Raw genomic sequence first — 27,822 nt, 5'->3', positions numbered from 1 at the left:
CCGCCGCTCTGCCGCCCAGGGCCGCCCCTCGCGCGCGCGCGCACACACACACACTCACACACACATACACACTCCTCTCACACACACCCTCACACTCCCTCGCACACTCGTTCTCCCCCTCGCACAGACGCCCCGTCATACACTCACACGCTGCCCCTTCACAGACTCGCCCCCTCGCGCACTCACTCATCACTCCTTCAGTGTCCTCGTTCTCACTCGCTCTCACCCTCTCCCTTCTCTCTTCCAAGTCTTTCCCGCTTTGCTCAGAATGATAGCCCTTTGCGGGGAGCAATGAGAAGAAGCCTGCCTGACCCCAGGGCTGAGCGCAGCTCTGTCCGGGCTCTGTCCTTATCCAAGAAAAACAGAGCCACGTGTTCCCTGCACCTCAGCCAACACTGTGGGCCCCGAAAGAAGCAGCTGTGCGTCCAGGAAGGCTCAGCCCCCGAAGGGCCCTCACTGTGCATCACCCGCTCCCACCCTTGTTAGCAAAGGGGACACGGCGTTCTCTGTGGTTCACACCACACTGGGTCCTGGGGGTACAAGCAGGGAATGACAAAGTGCTACCCTCAGAGAAAGTGATGGTTTGGTGGGGATGGGAATAGGTAAACCAGTAATTAAGACAAAACACATGTTTCAAATTATTTCTAATTTTAAAATCGTATTTTAAAAGCACACACATACTATGAGACGTGCCATGAAAGCTGTGGAAATACTGTGAAGATTTAGAAAAGCAAACGACCACACGTGCTGGGGGTCTCAGTGGAGGTTTTGTGATAAGGAGGATTGAGGGGGACTTGGTGAATCAGGAGGAATTTTCACGGAAACCCTGAGCTGGCATCTGCCCGGGGTTGTAAGAATCAATTACTGGTGGGGATGGTGCTGAGAGGCGATCGTGGTATCGTGATGAGTGGAACTTACTTGTGCAAAGCCCAAGTGTCCTCAGGGATAGTGGTGTCCCAATTCCTCCAGCACCGCCAGGCTGTGTGGCTCCGGGGCCAGCCGAACCCTCTGTGCGAGGAACCCTGGGGCCAGAGTGGCCAAGACTGGGCCACACAAAAGGGGGTGCAGAACTAAGGCTCAGACCTGGGTTTGAGTTATTGTTCAGAGGGCCTTGAATGTCACTGAAGGAGTTAAGACCTAGTTTAGGAAGTTTGAAATTTCCCTAGGCTTTTCTAGACCTTTCTGTCAGAATTATATATAGTCTCTAAATTGCAACTCTTTATTCTCCTTTAATTGTACCTTTTTTTATTCCCCACTTATAACAGATACCTATTACTTCCTCTTTGGTTTTTGCCCTTCTGGTTTACATTCAGAAGCTTTTGTGTATTTTTGGAATTAATATTTTGATTTAGTTTGTGTGTAAATAAGGCCTTGATGCTTCAAGGCTATGACAAACAATTTGTCATTTTGCTGTGGCCCTTGAATTCGGGGTACTGCAAGTCTGGCAGTGTGGCGTGTCACTTAACCATGAGCAGGCTGGCTCAGCCCAGGATCGACTTCTCAACCCCTTTGAGTTCTGTTTGAAACTCCTGGTCAAAGATTTAATTTTATGGGGCAAATTACATGCTACAGCAACATTCACAGAATGCAAAGGATATACAGTTAACCCTTGAACAGCACAGGTTTGAATTACAAGGGACCACTTATTCTCGCCTTTTTTTCAATAGTAAATACTAAACTGCTACAGGACTGGAGTTGGTTGAACCCCCAAATTCAGAACTGCCCATCTGGAGGAACCTCGCATATGGAGGGCAAACTACAAATTATACCAGATTTTCTACTGCGTGGAAGGTTGACGCCCCTAACCCTCGCATTGTTCAAGGGTCAACTGTACTCCATTAATATTGCAATAGAATTGCTTTTGGCTACTCATAGCTAATATGTCTCCTTGATCACAAATACATACTTGGAGGGAGTGATTAATGATGCCAGTAATGTAACTGCCATTCTGAACATGGAACTTACTGGAAACTTAATTTCTAATTTTGAATAACTGATTAGTAACTTAACCCTGGGGGGACCTAGTCAATCAGCAAACACTGAGCGTTCTGTGCTAGGCCACCAGAAAATAATAATAATATAACATAATGTAAAATGAGAGAGTGCAGGGAAGAAAAAGAAATAAATCTGCGTTTCTGCCCCAAAGTGGCTCGCAGTTTTGTAGGGATGATAGATATATAAACTGATACAAAGAAGAGTGAGAAGTATGAAAATAAGGGTGTGCCCAAGATGCTATGGAGTTCTGAGAAAGAAATGCCTAACCTGGGAGTTCATGCAATAAGGCAAAAAAGGCCCCGTGACTGAAATGGGATCTGCAGGGGACTTTACACAATAAATAGGTTATAAAAGGCAATGAAGAGGCTTCCTTGGTGGCACAGTGGTTGAGAGTCCGCCTGTCGATGCAGGGGACACGGGTTCGTGCCCCGGTCCAGGAAGATCCCACATGCCACGGAGCGGCTGGGCCCATGAGCCGTGGCCGCTGAGCCTGCGCGTCTGGAGCCTGTGCTCCGCAACGGGAGAGGCCACAACAGTGAGAGGCCCGCGTACCACACACACACACACACACAAAAAAAGGCAATGAAGAAAAACAGGGTACTCAAGCTTCATCTGGAATTTATCAGAAAACTTATTTTTCATATTTTCCATTCTTTTTCTTTTCTCCTGGGATATTTTTATGACATGAAATGGAGAACAGAATTGAGACTTTTTTTTAATTGTAGTTGATTTACTGTTAGTTTCAAGAATGAGACATCTTTAACAAACAAAGATGTTATTGTGAACTTCCAGGTCTCAAATTGTTTTTCGAGAGATGGAGCAATGGCCTCCTCCTTGGCTGGGGCGGTGGATGGGGTCTGAGGTTTCAAGATTGATGTATGGAACCAGCTCCTACCTTTACCATCGCTGTCACCAGCCCACAGTCAACTGAGAAAAGCTGTGGGAGAAAGAAGCTATGGAGGAAAAGAAAGCAACACCATCATTAAGGTGCTGAGAGTTGATCTGATTAAACTGAGCCTGTCTGTGCAGGAAAACAGGCAGTCGGAAGAGGGTCAAACACAGCTCCCCCTCACAGCACCTGCCTCTGCTTTAGTTCTCCCAGCCGGGGTCAATTGGCCTGCTTACCAGGCATGGGGTTTAACTTATTTTCTATACCCCGCGGGCTTATTTGCTCTGTGGCATGTGGGAGCTTCCCGCACCAGGGATCAAACCGTGTTCCCTGCATTGGCAGGCGGATTCCTAACCCCTGCGCCACCAGGGAAGTCCCTCCTAGGAGATTCTTAATTGTCTTTCAAATGGTGATGGCTAAGTCATTCCACGGTGTAGACCTCTATTCAAAGTCATCAGAATGATCAGTTGCTCATCAGGAATGTCTGGACCCCTGTGCACAGGAAGGCAGAGCTGCTGGAACGCCAGCAGAGCTACAGAATTCCAGGAACTGGAGGACTCAGCTCTCACAGAGCCGTCCATGGCTGCCAGTACACGGTCCATGCTGTTTGCTCTCCAGATATGCAAAGCGTTTCCAACAAGTGGCCACCAATCTTCATCCTCAAAGTGATGAAGCACACGAATTGTCATTAAGAAGGGGACAGACTAGCAGCCCCAAGATGGCGCACAAGATGATCCACCTGCTCAGCCATAAAAAGAAACAAAATTGAGTTATTTGTAGTGAGGTGGATGGACCTAGAGTCTGTCATACGGAGTGAAGTCAGTCAGAAAGAGAAAAACAAATACCGTATGCTAACACATATATATGGAATGTAAAAAAAAGCGTTCTGAAGAACCTTGGGGCAGGACAGGAATAAAGATGCAGACATAGAGAATGGACTTGAGGACACGGGGAGGGGGAAGGATAAGCTGGGACGAAGTGAGAGAGTGGCATGGACATATATACACTGCCAAACGTAAAATAGCTAGTGGGAAGCAGTTGCATAGCACAGGGAGATCAGTTCGGTGCTTTGTGACCACCTAGAGGGGTGGGATAGGGAGGGTGGGAGGGAGACGCAAGAGGGAGGAGATATGGGGATATATGTATATGTATAGCTGATTCACTTTGTTATAAAGCAGAAACTAACACAAAATTGTAAAGCAATTATACTCCAATAAAGATGTTAAAAAAAAAAAAGATGATCCACTGATGTACAGGAAGAAAAATTTCTATTTTCTAACTTCGTAGATTTTATCCACGCATTCAATTTATACATAAGTATACGTTATCAAAAAGTTTGGAGACCCCTGAGCTAGACCCCGACGAGTACAAAAAAGCCTGGTCAATCCCTTAACCTACTTCCTTGTGCCAGAGACTGGCTCCTCTGCCCTGAGAGACATTTGATGGCAGCTGGGAGCTCTTAGAGGGTCTCTGGACTTGGTAGAAGAAAAGTAAAAGAAGTTATGAAGAGCCTGGCGTATTCGACGTGGAGTCCGACATCACATCCAGAGCCAACTGGCCTTCTGTTTATCCCTTCAGTCAAAACGTCTTATCCCTCAGTACAGAGAGTTTTACTTTGCTTCGGTACACTGCCCGCAATCCTAACAAGTTGTGATGTGTTTGTTCTATGGAAAGGAAACAGCTGCTTGGGACAGAATCTCACTGTCCTCTCAACCAGAAGGTTTGGAATGGAGCCTGGCTCTGTTTCTGGCCTTATCACTTGAGGAAAACCCTTGCTTTCCCCACATTCAATTTCTTCTCCCATAAAAATGAGGTATTGCTAATCTCAACTTCATAGGATTATTTCTGTGTTTTTTTAAGTGTAAAATTTTTACCTGATATCTCTCAAACTACAGAAGTACTGCATGCTTAGTTTACATAACGAAACAAGTGCTAACAAAACGGTATGAAGGCAAAGCTGATTTTCTCCCTTTCCCCCTCATGCCCTCCCTCCTGATACAGGCAAAACACGCAGCCCCAATGTACACCCTTCCACCTCTTTCTCCTTGCTCATACGAACATAAATAAATAAAGAGGATTTTTTTGTATTAAAATTTATGATATATACATTATTCTGCAACAAGCCTTTTTCCTACTCTATACATTGTTTTCAGAAGCAAATGAAATCAGATTCCTAAAAGAGCTTGGTAAACTGTAGTCGCCACTCAGCTTCCTCTTTCTAACACCAATGAGAGGTAAACTGAGTGAAAGAATAGGTGAGTTTACTAAACACAAAGGCAGTCAGTAATTTTGTTGCATAGAATCCAGAGTTGTCCCATCTGTCCAGCGTCCGTGGAGAGTGCCTCGGTGGAAGCAGTATGAGGGCCCAAGGCTGGGGAAGAGGGGACCCAGGACTACCTGATCCATGGCTGCCCCCAGCACCAGGCACACTGCAAGTGACTGACCAATAAGAGTGGGATGACAATGTAGGAAGAATTGATGAATAGATTAATGAATTTAAAAAGGAACAAATGAAGGTACAAACAAGACTACAAATGGGACCATATCTTTAAGAAGTGTTTTCATGAAAATGTGGAAGGAAATAATGAGGGAAAATAGGGAATTTTCTCTAAGAGATCTGAGGATGCCTCTGAATAAGCAATGGAAAAAAATTGGCTGACTCATTGAAGGCTGGTGGCCTCCGGGGACCTGTAATTGTTTCACCAGCCAAGGGAACTCCAAAGCTGAGTTGGAAATCAGGCTTCTCTTTTACCTTCTTACGTTAATCTAGAAACAGTAAATGCTGGAGAGGGTGTGGAGAAAAGGGAACCCTCGTGCACTGTTGGTGGGAATGTGAATTGGTACAGCCACTGTGGAGAACAGTATGGAGGTTCCTTAAAAAACTACAAATAGAACAACCATATGACCCAGCAATCCCACTACTGGGCATATACCCTGAGAAAACCAAAATTCAAAAAGAGTCATGTACCACAATGTTCATTGCAGCTCTATTTACAGTAGCCTGGAGATGGAAACAGCCTAAGTGCCCATCTTTGGATGAATGGATAAAGAAGATGTGGCACGTATATACAGTGGAATATTACTCAGCCATAAAAAGAAACGAAATTGAGTCATTTGTAGTGAGGTGGATGGACCTAGAGTCTGTCATACAGAGTAAAGTAAGTCAGAAAGAGAAAAACAAATACCGTATGCTAACACATATATATGGAATTTAAGAAAAAAAATGTCATGAAGAACCTAGGGGTAAGACAGGAATAAAGACACAGACCTACTAGAGAATGGACTTGAGGACACAGGGAAGGGGAAGGGGAAGCTGCGACAAAGTGAGAGAGTGGCATGGACATATATACACTACAAATGTAAAATAGATAGCTAGTGGGAAGCAGCTGCATAGCACAGGGAGATCAGCTCGGTGCTTTGTGACCACCTAGAGGGGTGGGATAGGGAGGATGGGAGGGAGGGAGGGAGACGCAAGAGGGAAGAGATATGGGGATGTATGTATATGTATAGCTGATTCACTTTGTTATAAAGCAGAAACTAACACACCATTGTAAAGCAATTATACTCCAATAAAGATGTTAAAAAAAAAAAGTGCATCTCAAAGCATTACCAGAATGAGCAAAATGTGCCCTGCATTGTGTGGTCCCTCCTCCACCGGCCCTGCCCTAGAGATAAGACCACCTCCCACGGGTCCCCTCCCTGCTACCTCCTCTCCTAGGCTGTGGCGTCAGGGCCAGGCGCTTATTTCTCTATTAACTAGTGTCACCCCAAAACTCATATGAGTAAGCGTCAAACTGCTGTAACTTGTGCCGAGTTACAGCTCCTTATTATGTAGTAGTACCAAAAATTAAAATATTCTTCAAGTCAGGCCATTTAGAAATTTTTCTAATTCGCAGAACACGTTAAACTAATGATGCTAATTAGCTTACTCAAAACAATCTCATCATGACTTTTACATCTTTTCTAGGGCAGGACCAGCATAGATAATATTCTATAGGGATTTCTCCCTGCAAGGGACACAGGCTTTCCTTTCTCACCTAATTATAAGTATCTTCCAAAATGCAATCTGTGTGGTGTTATATAATTGTGCTTAAAAACGTTTTTCAGTAAGGGGAATGTGTCCTAAATCTAACCAAATATATATCAAAATATAAATGTTCAATTATAAAACTGGGGAAAAGTTACTGTGCTCCACGTTCTACAAGACGGGCATATGTGTACTGCCCACATGGATTTTATAAAGATTCTAAGTGTACGGTGAAGTCTGTTTATTGGCCACCAAACACATACACACAAGCAAAACCTAATATTTAATGATACAACGAGTAACAGCCATTTTCTTAGCCTGATTCAGATTAATGGAATATTTTTTCTTTTTTTTAAAGAATGATTTTCTTATATAAGTTCTCTGAAAACACTATTCAGGGAGATTTCATCTGTGCCCCCTTGTCCTCTTGCCTCTTTATAGAATTATTACCTAACAGGTAGTAGAGGCATCCGAATACATGTGCTGACTAAACAACTACGTTTTTCAAATATTACCAGGAATGTTCCCTTTCCACTACCTAAGAGGAAACCATGTTTGACCAAAGTGTCTCTCAGGAGAGTGGACTGAACTAAGACGGAAGTGTAATTTGAGCAATACCAAAGGATTAGAATGGTTAATTTGCAAATATGACAACATTGATTTTCTGTATGTAGCAAAGGCGTCTCATTTACAAATCAGGAGTAATCTGCAGAGACTTGGGAACATTCAGCAATGATTTATAAGATTATTACGTGAGACTCCAGAACACAAACCATCTCGGTCTATACTCAGACACATAGACACACAGACACACACCACATAAAGCCATCCTGCATTATACACAGATATACCTGTTGAATTCTGTATCACAATGGAGAGGACTAATTAGCAAATTTGTAAGTGAGCTCCTGTTTTTTTCCCCAAAGTTGTCAGACGTAATAATTAATCTGTTTTCCTAAACTGTCTGCCATTATTATCTACATGAGTGCCTCTCAGTGAACACGGGGACTTCACAAAGGTTTTACTCTTCCTGCAGAGCCAAGACTCCAGGGCACCAAGGGTTGTGGGCAAAGCACAGAGATTCCCCTGACCAATGGCTGCGTTGGGCATAGAGTACCTCACAAAAGACTCACTCCTCATTTGTTTGTTCTATATCACCAGCAGCAAATAACCATAGACACAAATATATAGACACCAAAGTGGCTTGGACTAACCTCTAAAGCAAGATAATTAGCAGATAATTCGTTTGTTCTCCCGCAGCAGTAGAAGCTTTGTTAATCAGGCAGTAGGTTACATAGACTTGCCTTTAATTACTTACAAAAAGGCACATGTTCTCCTACATCCACGAAGAGTCAAATATCACAAGTATTAGATAATATGTGTAAAATTGCTGCAGTTATCTGCTTTCTTGGATCCTTCCCCTATCAAACTGTGTCTCTCTCAAGGGAGGCTACCCAGTCACTTGATTGCTGTGTCTCTAATACCTCCACCCAGACACGGTGGGTCTCGTTAGATTATTGAAGGCAAAGAGCTGGAAGCACATATGAGTTACTCTGGAAGATTCGTGTGTTTTCTTTTTCAATTGGAACTGTTCACATAAAGGAAATGCACAGGGAATGTATCCTGAAGATTAAATCCCTACATTTTATGCTATGAGCTCCTTATCCACGTGTATATGAAGAATATAGTTTAAAAATGACTACTTACATCTTGGCAAGGGGCTCCAGTAGTTTGTGATCATCCTTGTGCAGCTGGTTCAACGCCTCAAATGTCCAGTTGAGCCTGTACGTAGCAGCAGCGGTTACATTAACCTATGTGTGAGATCTAGCTCTTAATGCCCAGCTACACAGTCTGCCTGTGGTCAGCTGGGATTCCCCTTCCAGAAAGAAGTCTTGGTTATAAAATGGTGTTAACATTTCAGAAGGACTGAAGGGTTTAGATGAACACCTCAAACCTCATTCTTATAATTTCCCCCCAGTTATGACAGCAGTTATAACAAGTTAGTGAGCAGAGACTTGCCATGCCTCTCTCTTCACCCCTCTTCATTATATTCTTTGTTGCCTTCACAAGGCTGACCTTTCTTTAACTGAGTTCTTTGCTGTTCATCCTCAGGGAAGAAAAAGCTACATTGGGAGGGGGTGATATATTTTTATTTCACCCAATATATCCAAAAGAGTGTGATTTCAACGTAAAATACAAATTTTAATCTATTAAAGAGATGGTTTAGATTTTTAGTACTAAGTCTTCAAAATTTGGTGGGTATTTTGTACTGACACCACATCCCAACTTGGATGAGACACATTTCAATTGTTCAATAACCACGTGTGTCTAGAGGCACTGGACTGCCTATCAGCTATAGTTCGTTGAAGCTTACACTGGATGCCAGGTAGATAGAGAGCTGATGGTAGTTCTGGGCCATAAATGTTAGAGGAAAGTCACTACAGCTAGGAAAGAACGTCCATTTCTCTGTTTGCATCAGGATTTGTGGTCAAGATGAACACAGCTCTGTTACAGCTGTGTAACTGTCTTCCAATTTTCGTCTGAGAGAGCCCCAGGTCTTGCTGTAGAGGAAACAGATCTATACAGCCTGGGATGTAGTGTATGCACAAGGTATTAGAGAATTGCAAACCTTTCTGTTGCTCGCTGATTCAGCCAGTGATGAGACAGCTCTTCAGGATCCTAGAAGAGTACTGCTACTCAGATTTCTTTAAAAATGTTCATTGGATGAGAGACCAAATGAACCAATCACCCAACTACCCATTCTCTGATACACAGAATATTTGCAGCTCTCAGCTAATAAGTTCCTGCTCATTTACATGCTGGTCTTCAGTTTAAAGTGCTTTCATATTTCATCAGAATAATTTTTTCTCTCTCATAAGGTCATAATTTTCATTGGATTATAAGTCTCCTTATGTTCAAGAATAAAACTAATTGATTACACTATGCACAATGAGCTGTATTTGGATTCTCGAGTTATAATGTATTTCATCAAGACTGAATCTCAACTATGATTAAAAAAACCAGCTGTATTGAAATATAATTCACGTACCACAAAATTAACCCCTTGTAAGTGCCCAATTCAGTGAGTTGTAGTTTATTCACAGAGCTGTCCAACCATCACCACTGTTTAATTTCAGAACATTTTCATCACCCTACATAGAAACTCTGTACCTAATGGCACTCACTACCCAGTACCCCTGCCCCCAAACCCCATGTGGCTTCATTTCAACTGGAAAAGTCACCTTAAAGGCCGAGTTGAATGTTTTTGTGATTAGAATAGACAGTGGACTTTTTCGGTGTGGTGGTTTCTCTTATTCATTTGTTCTATACATATTTATTGAATACTGTCTGGGGTGTAAAAGAGGGAAGAGAGTCGACAGTTCTGCGTGTGAGATATGGTTCTTCTCTGAGATAAACTCAGAGTACACAGACTAGCTCTCTTTTCTGTGCTTGACGGATGAAAGATCTGATACAACTCCATTTTGCATGAAGCTAGAGTTTTAAGCTGGTAGAGCACCATCATTTGGTATCTCTGGCCCTATACAGCTGTGAATACATTTTCACAAGTCTATTTAGAGTTAGAACCTGGCTCCAAACAGGAGACCACAGGATATAAGTGAAGAGTTTTGACTTGCTTCCATCTCACACTTGGCCTCGACTCTATTCTATTTCAGTGGGAAACCAACCAGGGTACAGCCCATGAACACCAATCCATCATTTCCTACACTCATCATCCCGACACACACTCCCTCCTCCTGGGGGTCCGTAGTGCCACCTTAATATACTCAAAACGTTCTTATGGGCATTAATTTCTGTTGCATGAATTCCTTGATGTAGGAAAGGCTTACCTGACAGTCAATTCCCACAATACCTAGCCACTTCTAGCTCATGATTTTATTGCTTCCTTGTATGTTTGCTAATTGTGTTCCGTGTCTGTCTTATCTTCCTAAAGAGAATGAGGTTGCCTTGAGAATAGAGACCAGTGTGTCCCTGTTCCGCACCACCACTGTGTCCTGATGCTGTTAATACATGACAAATCATGGAATTGGTTTAGCTGTCAGGTAGAAAGCTGTGGGTTGAGCCACTGTTTCTACTGACTCCCATTTTATAATAGTTAAATGGAGAGTTGGGCCCCTGACAACTGGTATGGCTATGTCCCTGCATTTGGTGTCCAGCCCAGCACCCTCTTTCACTGGATGTGCCTTGTGTCTGAGCACCTGCTATGTGCCTGGCTCTGGGCCAGGTGTTTGAAAGCAGCATCCCTCCTCTGTGCTCCCCTGTATCCTCATGTCCATCATTGCATTTACCCCATGGTACAACGCGGGCTGTGTTTTCTGTCTCCCTCCCTGGGCTGTGAGCACCTCGTGGGCAGAGTGGAGTTTTACACAGAGCCTGGCGCACAGCAGGCTCTCAAATTAATTTTTGTCACGTGAATAAATAGATTAAAAGGCAGTTGTTAGCAGCTCTCTGACTAGCCAAAAAGACAGCACACACACATCTGAAACAATAAGAGGACAAGACAGTATCACTGAAAGGGTTAATTGCACACAGCCAACAATGTGTAAACCGAATAAACTTTAGGTACCCATATCATCTGGTATAGAAGTAAAACATGTTTGAAAAGTATAATCCAACCACTAAAACTCATTTTACAGTACATCAGATTTTTATCTGCATCTTTCAAAGAGCTTTAAGGGAGATGTAACTTACGTTCAACAACACTTCAGGAAATCACCTTTCTTTGTCTGCCCATCTTCTTGTACTCCTTGCTTCTCTGCAGCCTCTCACCCCGGTCCCCAAGTCTCTCCCCTCACTTGATGGGCACCTACTTTGTAGGCATCTGCCCCTTGGCTTTTTTCTCAGTGCCAGACTCAGCCTCTCTGGCTTCCTTGACTCCCTCTCTTTCACTCATTATCCTAAGTCTGCACTGCAGAAAAGAGCCTGGAACCAACCCACTTAGCAAGAGCATCCTTCCTTCCTAGAAGTGGGTGGAGGTGGGGAGAGCGGTAAAGAAGGTTTATATGGGTGAAGATTATGAATACTCCAGTAGTAATTTTGTCCCTGTTACCAGTGAAATAAGATTAAGAAATGCAGAGAATCTAACAGGGCTGGTAAAGAGTTGTCCTCTCCATTTGGGGACACGTCACTTGATGTTGTGATCTAGCAGCAAGCTCCCAGAAGTTGTTTACGACCACTTAACCTAAACTTGATGGGACGTCTTGCCCCCTCACCAAACGCAGAATACGAATCGCTCGTCTCAGGAAGGGGTTCTCTGGTCTTCAAAATTCTCTTCGGTCCTTCCTACAGGAGTTTCAGCTCCCTGTTTCAACACAGTCTGTGGCCAGGGGTAAACAGAGGTCCTACCTGGACGGATCACACACGTGTCTTCTGTGCTGATGTGTAGAGCTGAATTCACCAGGCTGCTCGAGCTAAGTTGGCCCTGTGAGGGTTCAAGTCCATTGCTTTGAAATTCCACAGTGTGAGTCTCCAACCCAGAGGCAAAAATTCAGTAACGTCGTAACACAGCATCCATGTGTCAGTCAGGGTCCAGCCAGGAAAACAATAAGTATTTTAAACAGAGGTAACTTAATTTAACACAGGGAATTGGGTACACCAATCTGAGAAGACAAACAGGGATGATGGGGCAAACTGGAGATTAGCAGGAACCGGAAGCAGAGACCTACCTGAGGCTGAAAGACAAAGCGTTCCTGGGACCCAGCGGCGGAACCCACACAGACCTGTCCCAAGGGAACAGGAGCCTGGAGGAGAGGCCACCCAAGCTGGAACCATGTGGGGGAAATGCCCTGGTTTCTCCCCCATCCCACCCACCTCTGAGTTCCCCATTGGCTGAAAAGGAACCTGGGAGGGTGGCCTGGGTGCAGGGGCAGAAACCCTGCACTCTAGCTCAGGGAGGGGAGGGTGAGTGATGGACCTACCCTGGGTTAAACAGGCCCAGGACACACACAATCCCCGTGAGATATCACTGACAAAGCTGGGGAAAATAAGGATGCAACGGAAAGACAGACTTGGCATGCAGAAGCAGCCAGGTCACCTGGGCATGCCCACACCTACTGCCACGAGAGGAGACATGCAGGGCCTATGCCGGTTGCCAGACACGGCGGATGACACACTCTGATCCAGTGAAGCCTCACAATCGCCTGCAGAGTTTTACCAGCAGCAAACTAGGCCCAGAGAGATGAAGCAACTTGCCCAAGGTTGTACTGCCTGTAGCTTTGGAATCAGAGCTCACTGAAGGCGAGTTTGCATCCACCGTGCTGCCCCTGAAACACAGTGTTGGGTACTCAAAGGTGTCGATGAATACATGCCTTTCGGCGACGCCACTGGAGGAACAGAGCTGGTGCTGAGGCAGGGAGAGCTGGCGCTCTTCCACCTTCCTCTGCAGGCTTCCTTCTCAGCCCTACAGTTCTCCTCTGCCACCGACACTCACATCCTCCACTCCGCCCCCATCAGCACCCTCAGCGCACAGACGCACACAAACCTCGCATCCGAAACAGCTCCAGATCTGCTCCCGGGCAATAACGGGAGAAAAATAACTGAAGTGTTACCCTGACAGTGGCGTCCTTATTTTACCAGGAGATCGGCTCTATGGCAGAGGCATGATTCTTTAATGACGGATCTGCAGCTTGTAGAAGGGGGTGGGGATTCGCTCTCGCCCCTGAGGTAACGCCCACATAAGTCACAGCTTGCTGACAAGGCTGATGTTGGAATTTTTTGCTGTTGTTGTAAATTTGAATTCATTTAATCCTAAATTTGGGAGGCCTCAATTATAAACACGGAAGAGAAAAGCCGAAAGGTAGACATATACCAATTACGCACTGGGGTCTGTGGTGTGTGTGTACGTGTGTGTGTGTGTGTAAGGGGAGAGAGAGCAAAATAAGAATTTTTATCCTGAGTTAATAGTCCATTACAGAGCTAGAGTTAGTGGATAAAATGTTAACTAAAATTAAGTACAAAGGAGGAAACATTATAGTATCCTGAGTAAGATCCCTAGAATCTTTTCCCGCAAGTGGAGGATTCCCATTTCTTAAGTCGAAGTCCACAGAGGGGATGTGGCTAGCAAATCTGAATACTGTGTGGATACAAAAAGACACATTCTTCCCCATGGAGCTGATTGAGACACTCCCTGACGATCAGATAATCCCTGAAGATGTTATCCTGCAGATATGTGTGTGTGTATGATAGCATTAAAAGAATTTTCTTGAAGATAATAGGTAATTCTGGAAGCTCTAATCTGAAATGGAATACCTTAATGATGTAATTTTCAATAAATTAGTGGTTTTGCTGGTATAAAATATAAAGTACTTATAAGAATTTGTGTTACTAATAAAAAACTGGAAAGCCATTTTCCCCAAGGTATCTTATAATGATGGAGGTAGAAAATATCTAATTTTATCGGGAATAATCTTCTCTCATTTGGCCCTTAAATTCCTGAAGATTCTCATAGCTGAGTTAAAAGCACAAGCAGTAGAATTTAGAATCTAACACGTCCTGCTGGTGAGCTGTTATTCCCTCTGGGATCATTTCTATCATTTTTAAAAGAACTGTCCCTGTAAGCTGCTGTGTCCATGATAAAAATCACTCAAATATTTATAATGGTCAATATTTATTAGAGAACTGATTGAGATTTTTTTTTTTTTTTTTGGTACGCAGTCCTCTCACTGTTGTGGCCTCTCCCGCTGCGGAGCACAGGCTCCAGACGCGCAGGCTCAGCGGCCATGGCTCACGGGCCCAGCCGCTCCACGGCCTGTGGGATCTTCCCGGACCGGGGCACGAACCCGTGTCCCCTGCATCGGCAGGCGGACTCTCAACCACTGCGCCACCAGGGAAGCCCAACTGATTGGGATTTTTAAGTTGTACCCTTAAAATAGCACTTAGGCCACCGCAACATATAAATAAGTGCATAAAACTCTTGTAAAGTCTACATAACTGCCAACACTCTTTTGCAGATGCATTTATAAATCATAAATATATGAATGCATGAGATCTCTAAGATGCTTAAATCAAACATTACATTTCATGGCACCATTTGGGTACTTGTGTTGGGATTTAGGGAGAATTTCCTTTGGGTAGTGCAGTAAGTGGTTATAAGACAAACTAGGCCCCATTCCACATGGCAGACAGATGAGCTTAAAGAAGAAGTAATGAGGTAATTTTTCAAAGAAAGGGAAAAAAATTCCCCAAGATCAGTTATTTGCCCTCCACGTTCATGGTGTGTTTTTTGTTTTTCTCATCCAGGAAAGCAGCAACCCTATCTAGGCAGTAAGAAGCAGTATATTCTCTGCCTGTGTGAAAGGAGACTTGGGCTCTGTTCAGGTCCAGCCTGGCTCTTCTCTGGGATCCCAGGTCATAATGACCTGTCAGCCGTTTCCACAGGCTCTGCTACCGTTGGTGCCCTGCTCTCAAGGTGACACCAAATCAGTGCTTAATATGGTCCTGTTTAAAGGCAAGATTCTGCTCTTTCCTAACCTCAGACGAACGTAGGTACCATTTAAACTCTAATGGGTGGCGTGGTTCTTTCCCCAGACCTGAGATCAAGTAATTGGGATGGAAATATAGACGGATGTCTCAGGAGGAGAGTCAGTTCTGTTCTTTGTTCCTGCAAGAAGTTGCAGGGCGTCTTTTTCTCAAGAACACGGGTAAGCTGGGTGAAATATGACTAATACAGATTTTCAAGTGACTAAAGCACAATTCAAACTTTAAAAGCAGATAAAGTAATATCTTGAAATCACATGTTTGCTCCCTATAACTATATGACTTTCATAGTAGCTTTCTTTAAAATGGTATCTGACAATATTCAAACTGTCACACTGCCAACTCAAGTCTGACCGATCCAAGTACCTGAAGTAGTACATTGTTTTCTGACTTACACAGAGAGGTGAGGAAGGCCAATATTTTCCCTCGTGGATTTTCTAGAATATTAGTTTTGGTTAATAGATAACCTCCCCCAAATGGATCTTATGTTGTAAAACGCATAGGAAACAAAAGGTTAAACAAAGTTCAATTGGTTCCTTTGCTACCAGACTTTTTCAAAGGCTTTAATTAAATAGACCAACATGTTCTTTTACTTCCTAAGAGAAGGCCAAGAATGCGGTGTTTCACTTGGAATCCTCTTTTTGTACGAGGAGACCCTGCAGAATAATATTTTGCAGTACCTACTTTGGGAAATGCTAGTTTAATGATCCCTTTCTGTGGAGGTGGTGAGGATGCTCCCACCACGGGCTTTTTGCTCCTGTTTCCTTTGCCTGAAATACTAGCCCCAGGCAGCCACATGGCTGGCTTCCCACATCTCCTTGAGTCTTTACTCAGAGGTGATTTTCTCAGTGGGGCCTTGCCTGATCAACTTTTTAAAATTCAGGTCCCTTTCTCAATATTCACTAGCCTTCTTCCCTGTTTATTCTCCAACGTGGCACCTTCTAGCTTTTTTTCCCCTCTATCTTTGGTTTACTATCTCTCCCTCCCTCCCAAATAGAGGGTAAGTTCCTTGAAGGCAGGACCTTCCTATTGCCACACTCAAGGGACAGCTCTCAACCTGCATTTTATTCAGCCCATTATTTTATTCAACACCATGGAATGCTCCGTCAACTGTGAAAATACTGAGATAGTCTGAAAATGCTCCCTTCACTCAGCCTCCAGGACACTGTCCTCTTTCCTGCCTGACTGGCCACCCTTCAGATATCTGTCCTGGATTCTTCTCATATTTGTGCCTTTAAACATGGCAAAGTGGAGGGCTCAGTCCTGAGATTTCATCTCTGCTCTAGCTTCACTCACAAAGCACGTGGATGCGAACATCATCTACAGGCTGATAACTCCCAAGTCATTTCGGCAGCCCAGATGTCCCGACCCATCATGGTAGTGGCCGAGCTCATCAGGGCTGGATAAGCTATGCTGAGTTTGGTTTTACTAAGAGAATGAACGTTTACTTCTTACCTGCTGTCCTTGGTAGGCAGCTCCACTAAGCACAGATCTCTCCTCCAGCAAGTGGCTCATAGGTTGGGGCTCCTTGCATTCTGGGGCTCCCCCATCTTCTAGGGCATCAGAGTTCTTCATTTCCAGCCATGTGGAAGAGAGAAAAAAAAAAGCATGGGAGATTCACATCTATTTTGTTTGAGTATAGAAGTGGTGAATCTTACTTCTACCTACAGTCTTACTTCTGCCTACGTTCCGCTCTCCAGAACTTGGTCGTATGCTTCATCTTGTAACATGGGGGCTGGGAAGTGTAGTTTAGCCAGGTTCCCAGACAGGGGAGAAGACCAGGGTACAGGTGAGCTCCACCAACTCCATTGCTAGGCGGAAGGGGCAGTACCACAAGTGAATTTCATGGCTTTGTCTTAATAGAATCCTCCCTGCTGTTTATTTTGGAGATGGGTTACTCCTAGGTTTTTGTTTTTTTTTTGCGGTACACGGGCCTCTCACTGTTGTGGCCTCTCCCGTTGCGGAGCACAGGCTCCGGACACGCAGGCTCAGCAGCCATGGCTCACGGGCCCAGCCGCTCCGCGGCATGTGGGATCTTCCCGGACCGGGGCACGAACCCACGTCCCCTGCATTGGCAGGCGGACTCTCAACCACTGCGCCACCAGGGAAGCCCCACTCCTAGCTTTTGATATGGAGAAGTGATGTATATCTAGTGATTGGAAAATAAATTGTGCTCAAATACAAGAAAATTTTCAGCTGACTCAAATCTCGTACAGAATGAGGCCATGTTAAAATGATTCTACCTATGCTATAAAAGTACAATGTTCCCTCATAAGGCAGGGTCAGTATGGAGAAATTCAAGTTGACCTTTAAAACTTCCAGCGTGCTCATTAGGAACACTTGTTCATTCTGTTCTAATAGCAACTGAAACACTTTAAATGACAGCACTTTCAAACCATGAGGACAGTCCTCTTGTAAATGTCATCTAAAATGCTCGCAGCTAAAGCAAGATTAAGAAATTTTAACTTGGATTTGAGATTTATGCTTTGAAATGTTTATTGTTTTATCTCAATTAGTGAGCATATGCACCCTTAAAACCCTCATGAAGATGGTCGACAATCCAAATTTTGCTGACATATATGGAGTTTATATGAACCTACAGTAGGAGATAAGAGCTTCAACTATAAGAACTGACAGGTCTGGATTCAACTTCATTCAGTCTCTTACTTGATGTGTGAGCTTGAGCAAGTTTTTAAGTACTCTAAGTAAGATTATGTTTCCTCATCTGTAAAATTGGGATATTATAGACACTATAACACATGTATTATACCTACATAAAATTGTCATGGGTATGATATAACATATGTAAAAATTCCTGGTAGATACTAAGTGCCCAATTCTTAACTATTAAATTACCTTTACTGACTTTAATGTTTTCTCTTAAATTATATCTATTAAGACTTTAACATCTTACTACACTTACTTATTACGATCTTAGTTACAGACCAAAGATATTTTCGTGGTTAAAACGTTAACATTTGCCAGAAGGTTTGCTTCCAGTGACCTCTGTGTTCCTTTGACCGTGCTTCTTTCTCTAAGACACACCATGGTTTTATGACTGCAAGGCCTAAAGGGTGAAGCACATCGTATCTTCCGGCATTGATTGCCCGTGCAAATCAGTGATTCAAGCAATCTGGATTTCTCCACTAATTGGCTTTTAAATAATGAGCAACGATCATCTATTTACCACATAAGGCCCCTGAGGGAAACCTGAAGATGAAGTATTGTGTACTTCATAGTCAACTAGAAGCCCTTTTATAGGTTACTGTGGTTAGAGAAGCAGGAGTGATTTTTCTGGCAAATTAAATTTTCTTTGCTTGAGCTCAGCTCTGCTGACTCAGAGTGACCAGGCTGGATGGATTTGCAATCTACCCCTTCTCTCCTCCCAACAGCGGTCACCTCCTTTAGGACAGTCACTTCCTTGGTCACCTTGCCTGGCCAGCAATGAGATTGCCAGAGTCCAGGAAGAATGCAGTTCTCCTCTTTGGCGCTCTATTAAGTAGGAAGTAAAAAAAAAAAACAACACAAAAAACAGCTGGTTTTCTTGCTCTATAGACTTTCCTACCAGGTGTGAGGCAGATATCAGGGTAATCAAGATACTCTTTAAGTTTACAGTCACATTTTCTGTTGTCTCGGCAAAAATTTGACAGGCACGCACCATGAGATAGATGGTTTTTGATCTCTTTCCCTTCCGTCCTTCCTCCCTCCCTCCCTGCCTCCTTTCCTTCCTTTTAATTTCTTTAAAAATTTTTTTAAATAGAGATTATCTGTAAGCTCATTCTTAGAAAACAGTGGGGCTAAGAAAAATGTAGGGTCTCCTGGTGACAAATAAACGCTTGAAGGCTCTCCAACATAGTCACGTATATTTATTAATCACCAAATCTTTGGATAGCTCTTTTATAGAAGGCTTTCTTATTTGGCCTCTGCAGCATGTTCAGCTTTCCCCGACCTTCACCTCCGGTTATCTATGCTGTTTATTAGCTCTGCTCTAAGAAACTACCATAAACCACAGAGGCTAAAGTCTGATCTGTGTCTTTCTCTCAAACGAAGCATCGCAGTTTCCCTGTCTCTCCCACCGGACAATGAACGGATTGGACACAGAAGTGCACGTCCTGTATCCCTGCACCCCTGCATTTCACTCATATGATGAGCTCAATAACTGCATGGTGAACTGTTGACCAGAATGGAATATGAAAAATATTATCAAGGAACATTGTTTAGGTTGTAGCCAGGGAAGATTCTGAGTTTGGTCTGAACCGGTTTGACAGAAGGCCAGTTTTGCTTACTCTGTTTAGGAGAATTGCCAAAGCATTATAACAGTTCTAGGATCTGCAGATAAAAAAAAATTCATCCTTTAGCATGCCCTGATCTGAACCTGCATAAAAAGCCCAAGCCCTTCCTACCCTCAAGAGAACACTGGGTTGGTACAGCTTCTCAGAAATCAATGATGCTTTCTAGGAGCATATATTCAAATAAAACCCATAGCCCGTCATCAGCTGGAGCTATCTCCCAGCGGCGTCCGAATAAGCATGCTCTTTTCTCTCTCATGCTTGCTACTGACTTGCTACGTAAAGCATCTGTGTGTCACTGTTACTGCGTGAGCTCTCCATTTCCTTGCAAATAGGTGGATATGTGACTTTCACACTAATGAGTACCACATGGTGTAATGAAACCCATCACCATGAAATATAGCATTTTTAGAAGGCTCTCTTGCATCAGGGAAGCCCATTTATGCTGCTGAAAATGTTTTTATCTGTCTGCTTTGATGCGGGAAATGGGTGTCATTAGTAGGACATGAACCAAATCCTAACTTCATGCTTGTGTCCTCGTGTTGCCTTCAGACCTACATACATGCAGTTCGGTGAAGGAATGGAGGCCGTCAGCCAAGGTCCTGAAAGATACTCAGAGTCACCACAGGGAAGAAGCAGACGGTCTAAAACACAGCTCATGTCCTCATCCTCTCCCTCTTTCCTTCTTTGCCTTTGGTTTTCAGAGGAATCTTAATAGATGGGCAGAGGGCATAGTATCTGTGAATTTGAGTGGTCCTGTTCTGGTTTCCACATAAGTGCAGTAGAAGAAGAGAGGAAGGATGGGAGTTAGAGACAGCCAGACTGAGCAGAGCTCCCCAGCCTTGCCAGGCAATGTGATTTTGAGGTCAGGTGTGTCTTGAACCCTGTTGGAAGTATGTTTGCCTGCAGGCATTAGAAACTTAGCGAATATCGCTAGTAAGTGCTTTATTATCCAGCAGGAAACTCGGCCAACTGCCACCAGTAACATCTGTAACTGATTGTCAAGGAAAGAGAGAGGAAATAGTTTTGGCTCTACCGTGTTGCTCCTAAATCTTGATCAAACACAAGAAAAGGCAGCTGAGTGATGCTTGAATAGTGCCAGTGTGAAAATGAAGTGCAAATGTAGTGCCCATTTAAAAATGAAGGATTTTTCTAATGGACGGCACGAATCACTTAATGCTGCTCCAGACTCCCAAAGAAAAGAGAGAAGAGCCCCTGAGAATGTCCTGCAGTGTATCTTGTGCCTTACCATTTACCTTGGCATTCTTTGTTTAACACTTCACATAAGGCAGAAAAGATTAGCCTTGGAAAAGCTTCTGCTATACTTAAAAAAAATGGCTACTCCTACTGGGGAGTTTTGAAATATTCACAGTAATCATATTCTTTGATTTTATTTTGAGATAATTGTAGACTCACACGTAGCTGTAGGAGAAAATACAGAGCGATTCCGTACAACCTTTATTCAGCTTCCTCCACTGGTAGCATCTTGCAAAACTACAGAGCAATAGCACGACCAGAATATTGACCTCAGTGGAGTCAAGTTATAGAACACCTTCATCACCACAAGGCTCTCTCTTGTTACCCATTTATCAGCCTTGCAGGGCGTTAACAGTTATCCTCTCCCTGGGAATTCCTTCTAGGGAGCTGATCTTGATTCTTTAATTAACCTCAGTCCTAAGCCCAGGTACCTTGCACGGCTCTGAAAGAGTCATGCCACATCCGTGATGCTGTGACTCTGGTTCACCCTCTTATTTTCCACAATAAAGTCCCATCTCCAATACTCATTCCACAGTTACATTTCTGAACAATAGAATATACAGTAGAACCTCCTCTATCTCCTTCTCTTTCCTAGTTGATTTATCCCACTCAACTGGCTTTCCCAATTTCTTAAAAAAATTTTTTTTCCCGCATGTTCAGACCTATTTCTTATTACCCCACCACTCTCTTGGTCACTGGCTCCTCCTTCATTCATTTTTTTTCAAACATCTTTATTGGAGTATAATTGCTTTACAATGGTGTGTTAGTTTCTGCTTTATAACAAAGTGAATCAGCTATACATATACATATACCCCCATATCTCCTCCCTACTTCCTACACTCTCGGGTATCAGATCCTTATTTTAATAACCCTTGAACGCTCTGATTTTTATCTGGTGTAGGAAAATAAGGCAGATGGATGAGAATAGCCTTCTCTGAATATTCAGAGAGCAAAGAGGGGATCCTAGCTTCAGATTTCCTGGTCAATCATTGAGCCAGTATTCCATTTAGGAGGGATTTAGAGGTAGCACTCTTTGCATGTGGAGTGAGAATATTAGTTAGTTTGGAAGATATGCTTGCTAGATTATCTAGTGTGAACATGTATTTGTGTGACTTGGGGGTTAGAGGAAGGATTGATTATAGCGATGTTAGGACTCCAAGCTACCTCTTGTGTCACCACTATTCCAAAGAAAAATATTAGAGAAGCATGACTGTAAATTTAAAAAAAGGACACCAAGGGACACAAACCTGACCTCAGCAGCCGAGGGCATGAGTAGAGCTCAGGTGGAGAAGGAGGGAGAAGGAGTCAAAGTACCAGAAGGCCGTGGCAATGGCCATTTCTGCCAAGTGCTTCAAAGAATATAATCCAGTGTGTGTCCTGTAGTCGACACTCATAAGTATGTGCTGAATTGAAGAGGTGCAAGGTCTGGGGCTTCCCTGGTGGCGCAGTGGTTGAGAGTCCACCTGCCGATGCAGGGGACACGGGTTCGTGCCCCGGTCCGGGAAGATCCCACATGCCGTGGAGCGGCTGGGCCCGTGAGCCATGGCCGCTGAGCCTGTGCGTCCGGAGCCTGTGCTCCGCAACGGGAGAGGCCACAACAGTGAGAGGCCCGCGTACTGAAAGAAAAAGAAAAAAAAAAGAGGTGCAAGGTCTGAACTGATTGTTCAGTGAGGAATTAAAGACAGTAAACCAGTCATTACACAAAGGCAATTTTCTGTCTTCCCCTCTCCTCTGTAAACTCTACCTTGTATTATTTGACACTGATTATTTGATATTATTCCACGAGTACCAAGCAGGCCATCAGTTGTCCAATGTAAAAACATGATCCCCTTTAGAAAGCAAAGAAGGAAGAAAAGGAGAGAATACCGGAAATGAAGGGAAGGGAAGAAGGAAAGGAGAGCTTGGGTAATCATTAGTGCTGTTCACCAGCACTTCTGGTCTTTTCTTTACCAGCCACATGGTAGAATTGTACTTCCTGACACCCTAGAAGTCAGCCACGTGCTTGGCCTGTAAAATGTGACAGGTGAAGCATGTCCCTTCTGGCAGCCAACCTTAAGAGCTAAGGTGCGATTCCCCACGCTGTTTCCCTCAGCTGTGGCTGCCCTGTTCCAGACGGGGAGGCTACATCCCTGGCCGAGAAAAGGTCAAGCCCGGCTCCTGCCAACCCTGCAAGGACATTCTGTGTGAACGAGAAGGAAATCTTTCCAGTTTTAAATGATAAAAAGCTGGGGTTGTGTGTTACTATAACATAATGTAGCCTGTCCTGAATCATAGAACACAGTAAGTAACATAGTCTTTCGCAGTAGGATGGTAGGTGTTTTTTCTTTTCTTCTTTCTTATCTTTTTGTATGTTCTAATTTTTCAAATAATTTTTTTAATCAATTTTGTACTCTTCTAGAATGGGTATATTTTTTGTAATAAGGAAATAAATTAATTTAAAATAAACTAGGGAAAAGATAATTTTAATGATTTGAATATGTTTATAATTCAAAATTGTATTATATCTTTATTGATAAATGCATGAAATACACAGAAATTAATGCCACGTTCTTGAACCTGGGGTATGTTTTTGGAGCATACTCTTTAGTCACCAAGAACTCTGAAAAACAAAATGTCACATTGTCATGGAATCAAGGTTTACCATATTGAGATAGGTCTGCTCCAGCCCCTAAGAAATGCACCTTCGTGAGGGTGGTGGACTCCTTTGGGGTCCTGGGAGACATTTGTGTGACAGACAACTTCCCATTTATCTGTGGTTGGCTAATGAGATCAGGCAAAACGACCAAGAATGATAGGCATTGCTTAAAAGAGCCCTCTGTTTTCTAATTTTCCCTTCCCTCATCCTTCCCTTTGCACAATACACACACACACACACACACACACACACACACACTAATTAATAATGCAGTCAGGCTCATTCGAGGATAACCATACCATTTGCACATTGCCCTTATTACACAGGAGAGCCTTGTTACATGTGTTTATCTGCACATATTCATTTGCCGACCGGAATGAGATCAGTAAGATCCCATATGCCCTCAAGATGTTAGACTCCAAGCCAGGGCCAACCCACAGACAACTGATGGGTCTCAGCCCTGTTTTCTTTCAATCTCTTCTGACACAAATCGAAGACAGTGCTGCTGTCTTTGAGGACTGAGATTCCATAGACAAAAATTAGGAGTCTCTAGATATTTTGTAAAGGTTAATGTTTTCTTTGAGATTTTACCTAGTGCCTTTGCAGTAGTATTTACAGAGTTTTCTTCCACTTGACCAACCTAGAAATATATTATGTAATAGACTCTCAAAAGAAATAAAAACCCTCTTATTGGTCCTATTGAAAAATGTTCATTGCAGCTCTATTTACAATAGCCAGGAGATGGAAGCAACCTAAGTGTCCATCATCAGATGAATGGATAAAGAAGATGTGGCACAGATATACAATGGAATATTACTCAGCCATAAAAAGAAATGAAATTGAGCTATTTGTAATGAGGTGGATAGACCTCAGAGTGAAGTAAGTCAGAAAGAGAAAGACAAATACCGTATGCTAACACATATATATGGAATTTAAGAAAAAAAAATGTCATGAAGAACCTAGGGGTAAGATGGGAATAAAGACACAGACCTACTAGAGAATGGACTTGAGGATATGGGGAGCGGGAAGGGTAAGCTGTGACAAAGCGAGAGAGAGGCACGGACATATATACACTACCAAACGTAAGGTAGATAGCTAGTGGGAAGCAGCTGCATAGCACAGGGAGATCAGCTCGGTGCTTTGTGACCACCTGCAGGGGTGGGATAGGGAGGGTGGGAGGGAGACGCAAGAGATATGGGAACATATGTATATGTATAACTGATTCACTTTGTTATAAAGCAGAAACTAACACACCATTGTAAAGCAATTATACTCCAATAAAGATGTAAAAAAAAAAAAAAGAAAAGGATAGTAAAGCCCTGGTTTACAGATAAACTCTTTGCTCTTTTTCTCCTTCTACAGCCCCAGAACCCCTGTTTAGCATGTAAGACAATGAATTACAGTTATTTTTAGTTCAGGATAACAAGTTCAAAAGGCCCTAAAAGACTGAGGCTATTGCTTAGTGCTCATTGCAAAGGAAAACCTTCTGGGAAAGGTCTTGCTTTTTAAGAAACCAAAGAATTTTTAGATCCCAAACTGTACCTGAAAGAGAAAAGAAAACTTTATTAAGAACTTCTACTTTTCTAAATTTACATTTGGAATAGTGAGAGATTATGACAAATGTGCAAATTGGTATAAACGGTCTCTCCACCCTTACTTGGTGGTTTCATTAAGTTTTTTTAAAAATAGAAAAAACAAAAGAAAAAATACATACCCCTCAAAACAAAGACCTTTTACTGAAATTGTCTAGTTTACCCTTCAAAATATTTAATTCCTTTGTACTCTGTAAAATGTCTAGATAGAGGCAAAATTATTGTTAAACTTTTAAAAGGTTGACCTTTAAGCACAGGTCCATGTACTTAAATTGGAAACTAGGTCTCAATGTAGAAGGTGCCCATGGAGCCTATAGACTCAAAGGGTTCTGAAAAAAGTTAATAACCCTCATTCTTTGTGACTAAAAAAGACCCAGGCAGGGCATTTCATACACCGCAAGGAGCAGCTAGTAGCCTGAACTGTTAGCTCAGATAACTAGGCTCCTTCTGCTTTCATCCCATCTTGCTAACATTCTACAAAGATGTTTGTTGCAATGAAATTGATTGCCAGTGCACTTGGCAATTCGAATTGCATTAGATGTTCCTTCTTTTTTAATGCCATTAACCACACGAATGCAATCTTTGGAAGCCCTATATCAGGAACTCAGGACCTGGTGCTGTGGGACTAGCTCAGGTTTTATGGTCAAGGTCCCTTGTTCTGTGGATCTAATTAGCATGCAGAGCAGCTTCTCGGCTTCTAAAGTGTAAGCTTATGCCCTGAGCTGGATTCTAAAATTGAAAGCATTTTTTTAAATGCTCTTATTTCCTGATATTTACAAAATGTGTTCACCTGCAGAAAAGGAGGACCTCAATTAGGGGAATCAACTAGCCCATCAATGAGCAAATGTCTGTCCCTGGGACCTACTGTGTGGATCCCAGGTTGAAGTAAGGAGCCAGTTCTGAAATCTGTGAAAGGGAGCCACAGATGTTGGATGCTGTCAGACTTTGGAGGATTTCAGAGAGCCCCATCTCTGAAGAGCCTTTGAAATCGTTTTCCAACCCCTCCCTACACAGCTTCAATAACCCAGAAAGTTGAGTTACTGTCATGATCACCCAGTGGACAGGGCTGGAGCTGGAGAGCAGAGAATGAGGGTAAAGGGTAAAGACAGCCATCTTGTAGGGCTCATGGGAACTGAAGCCTTGGTGCCCTGACACTATGAAGAATCCCAACTCCTTCACTATCTGGGCTGCAAACGCTCTGGTGTCATGTCGGAGGTCATATAATTGTGACTTGGAAAAGACAGGCCTGATGTATGATTTCTCAGTTGTGGAGCCTCAGGGGAAGAGGGAGGCAAGGGGAACAGAGAAGACCTTAACAGCTGGGAAGTAAGTGTGTTTCCTGTCTCTCCCTCCGCTAGCTGGTGCTTCAGTCTGAGAGAAGAAGCAGGCTGCTCCCCTCTAACCTGTGATGTGCGCTCATTGGTGTGCGTTTCTTTCTTTCCACCCAGGACAGCTTTCCTGCCCGCTTCGGAGGAGTCCATTTTGTCAACCAGCCCTGGTACATTCATGCCCTGTATACGCTCATCAAGCCATTCCTTAAAGACAAGACCAGGAAACGGGTAATGAAAACAAAAACCCAAAGGGGGGATTCAGAGGCACAGTTACGAAGCCTGTTCTCTCCCTCTCTCTCTCTCCCTCTCTCTCTATTTTTCATTGTGTTTTTTCCTGCTTTTCTGTAGTCCCTGAGCATTTGAGCCTCAGCTGGAGTTTGCAAATGGCCTGGATTTAATCAGTAATTGAGTAACTGAGTTATTTTACAGTTCGGGTGACAAACCAAAGGAAACATGGAAGGCATGCAAATACCAGATGCCCCTTTTACTGTAAATGCTTGTGGGAAATATGGAGTCAAGCAGCTTCCTGTTCATGGAATATTTTAAGAGCTAGCATTTTGTCCTGTGAATATATTATTGCTACGAAGAATACTGATGATTTGTATTTTTCCCCATGGCTCTTGGGTCATAGCTGCCAGCTCCGTCACCTTTGAGGCTGGGAAAGCATTCTTCTTTGGAAATAACAGAGCTCGTAGGAAGAAGGCTTTTAAAATCTTGATTGCATCAGCCGATGACATTTGGGAAGCCAGCCTCTTCCACCAGGGCTGGGTATTTTTTCATGGCATTCTGGTTAGCTGAGAAACCGAACATTCTTTAACCACTCGGAATCTCAGTTTCTTCATTTGTAAAATGGAAAAACTAACACCCACATCACAGAGTGGCTGGAGTAATTTAACGAGACAGATAGCATAAAGCCATTCACGTAGTAGAGACTCCGTGACACTAATTTCTCTTTCCCATTTAGCTCTCTTTTCTTGTAAGCTTTCCGATTTCAGCTATCACCTGGCTCAGGGACATCACCTCTTAAAGGAACCAGTGTCAGTCTTACAGCGCCTTACATAGGCCTCTATGCCCCAGGGACCCCGTGCTGGGGAAGAGCTCTGAGTATTCGGGGGGGAATGACGATGTGAGGGACACCCTCCCCTACACACTCTGCAGGTTTCCTAACTCCTAGACCTCAGATGCTTCCAGATCCTTAGGAAACACGGCAGTAGGGTATGGGATACGGGGTAATTCCGCTGTCCCCAAATGAGTGTGGAACTGGGAACTAGAATTCACCAGCCCCAAGAGGCAGAGACATTCTGGAACATTCTG

General features: G+C 43.4%; 1 protein-coding gene across 1 annotated transcript in view; it reads left to right on the top strand.

Moving 5' to 3' along the window:
- CLVS1 (clavesin 1) overlaps positions 1 to 27,822 on the top strand; it is a 227,081-nt gene that overhangs the window by 169,444 nt on the left and 29,815 nt on the right. The window contains exon 6 of the mRNA XM_089899113.1: positions 26,626 to 26,736. Coding sequence (XP_089755239.1) covers positions 26,626 to 26,736 — 111 coding nt within the window. The remainder of the gene's footprint in view (positions 1 to 26,625; positions 26,737 to 27,822) is intronic.

Source organism: Delphinapterus leucas, chromosome 17 (genome assembly GCF_059928025.1).
Source record: "Delphinapterus leucas isolate spDelLeu-1000000601 "Yukka" chromosome 17, BTC_Dleu_Yukka2, whole genome shotgun sequence".
Lineage (NCBI taxonomy): Eukaryota > Metazoa > Chordata > Mammalia > Artiodactyla > Monodontidae > Delphinapterus > Delphinapterus leucas.
Note: the sequence above shows the minus strand (reverse complement) of the source record. Positions and strands in the feature narration are given on the sequence as shown.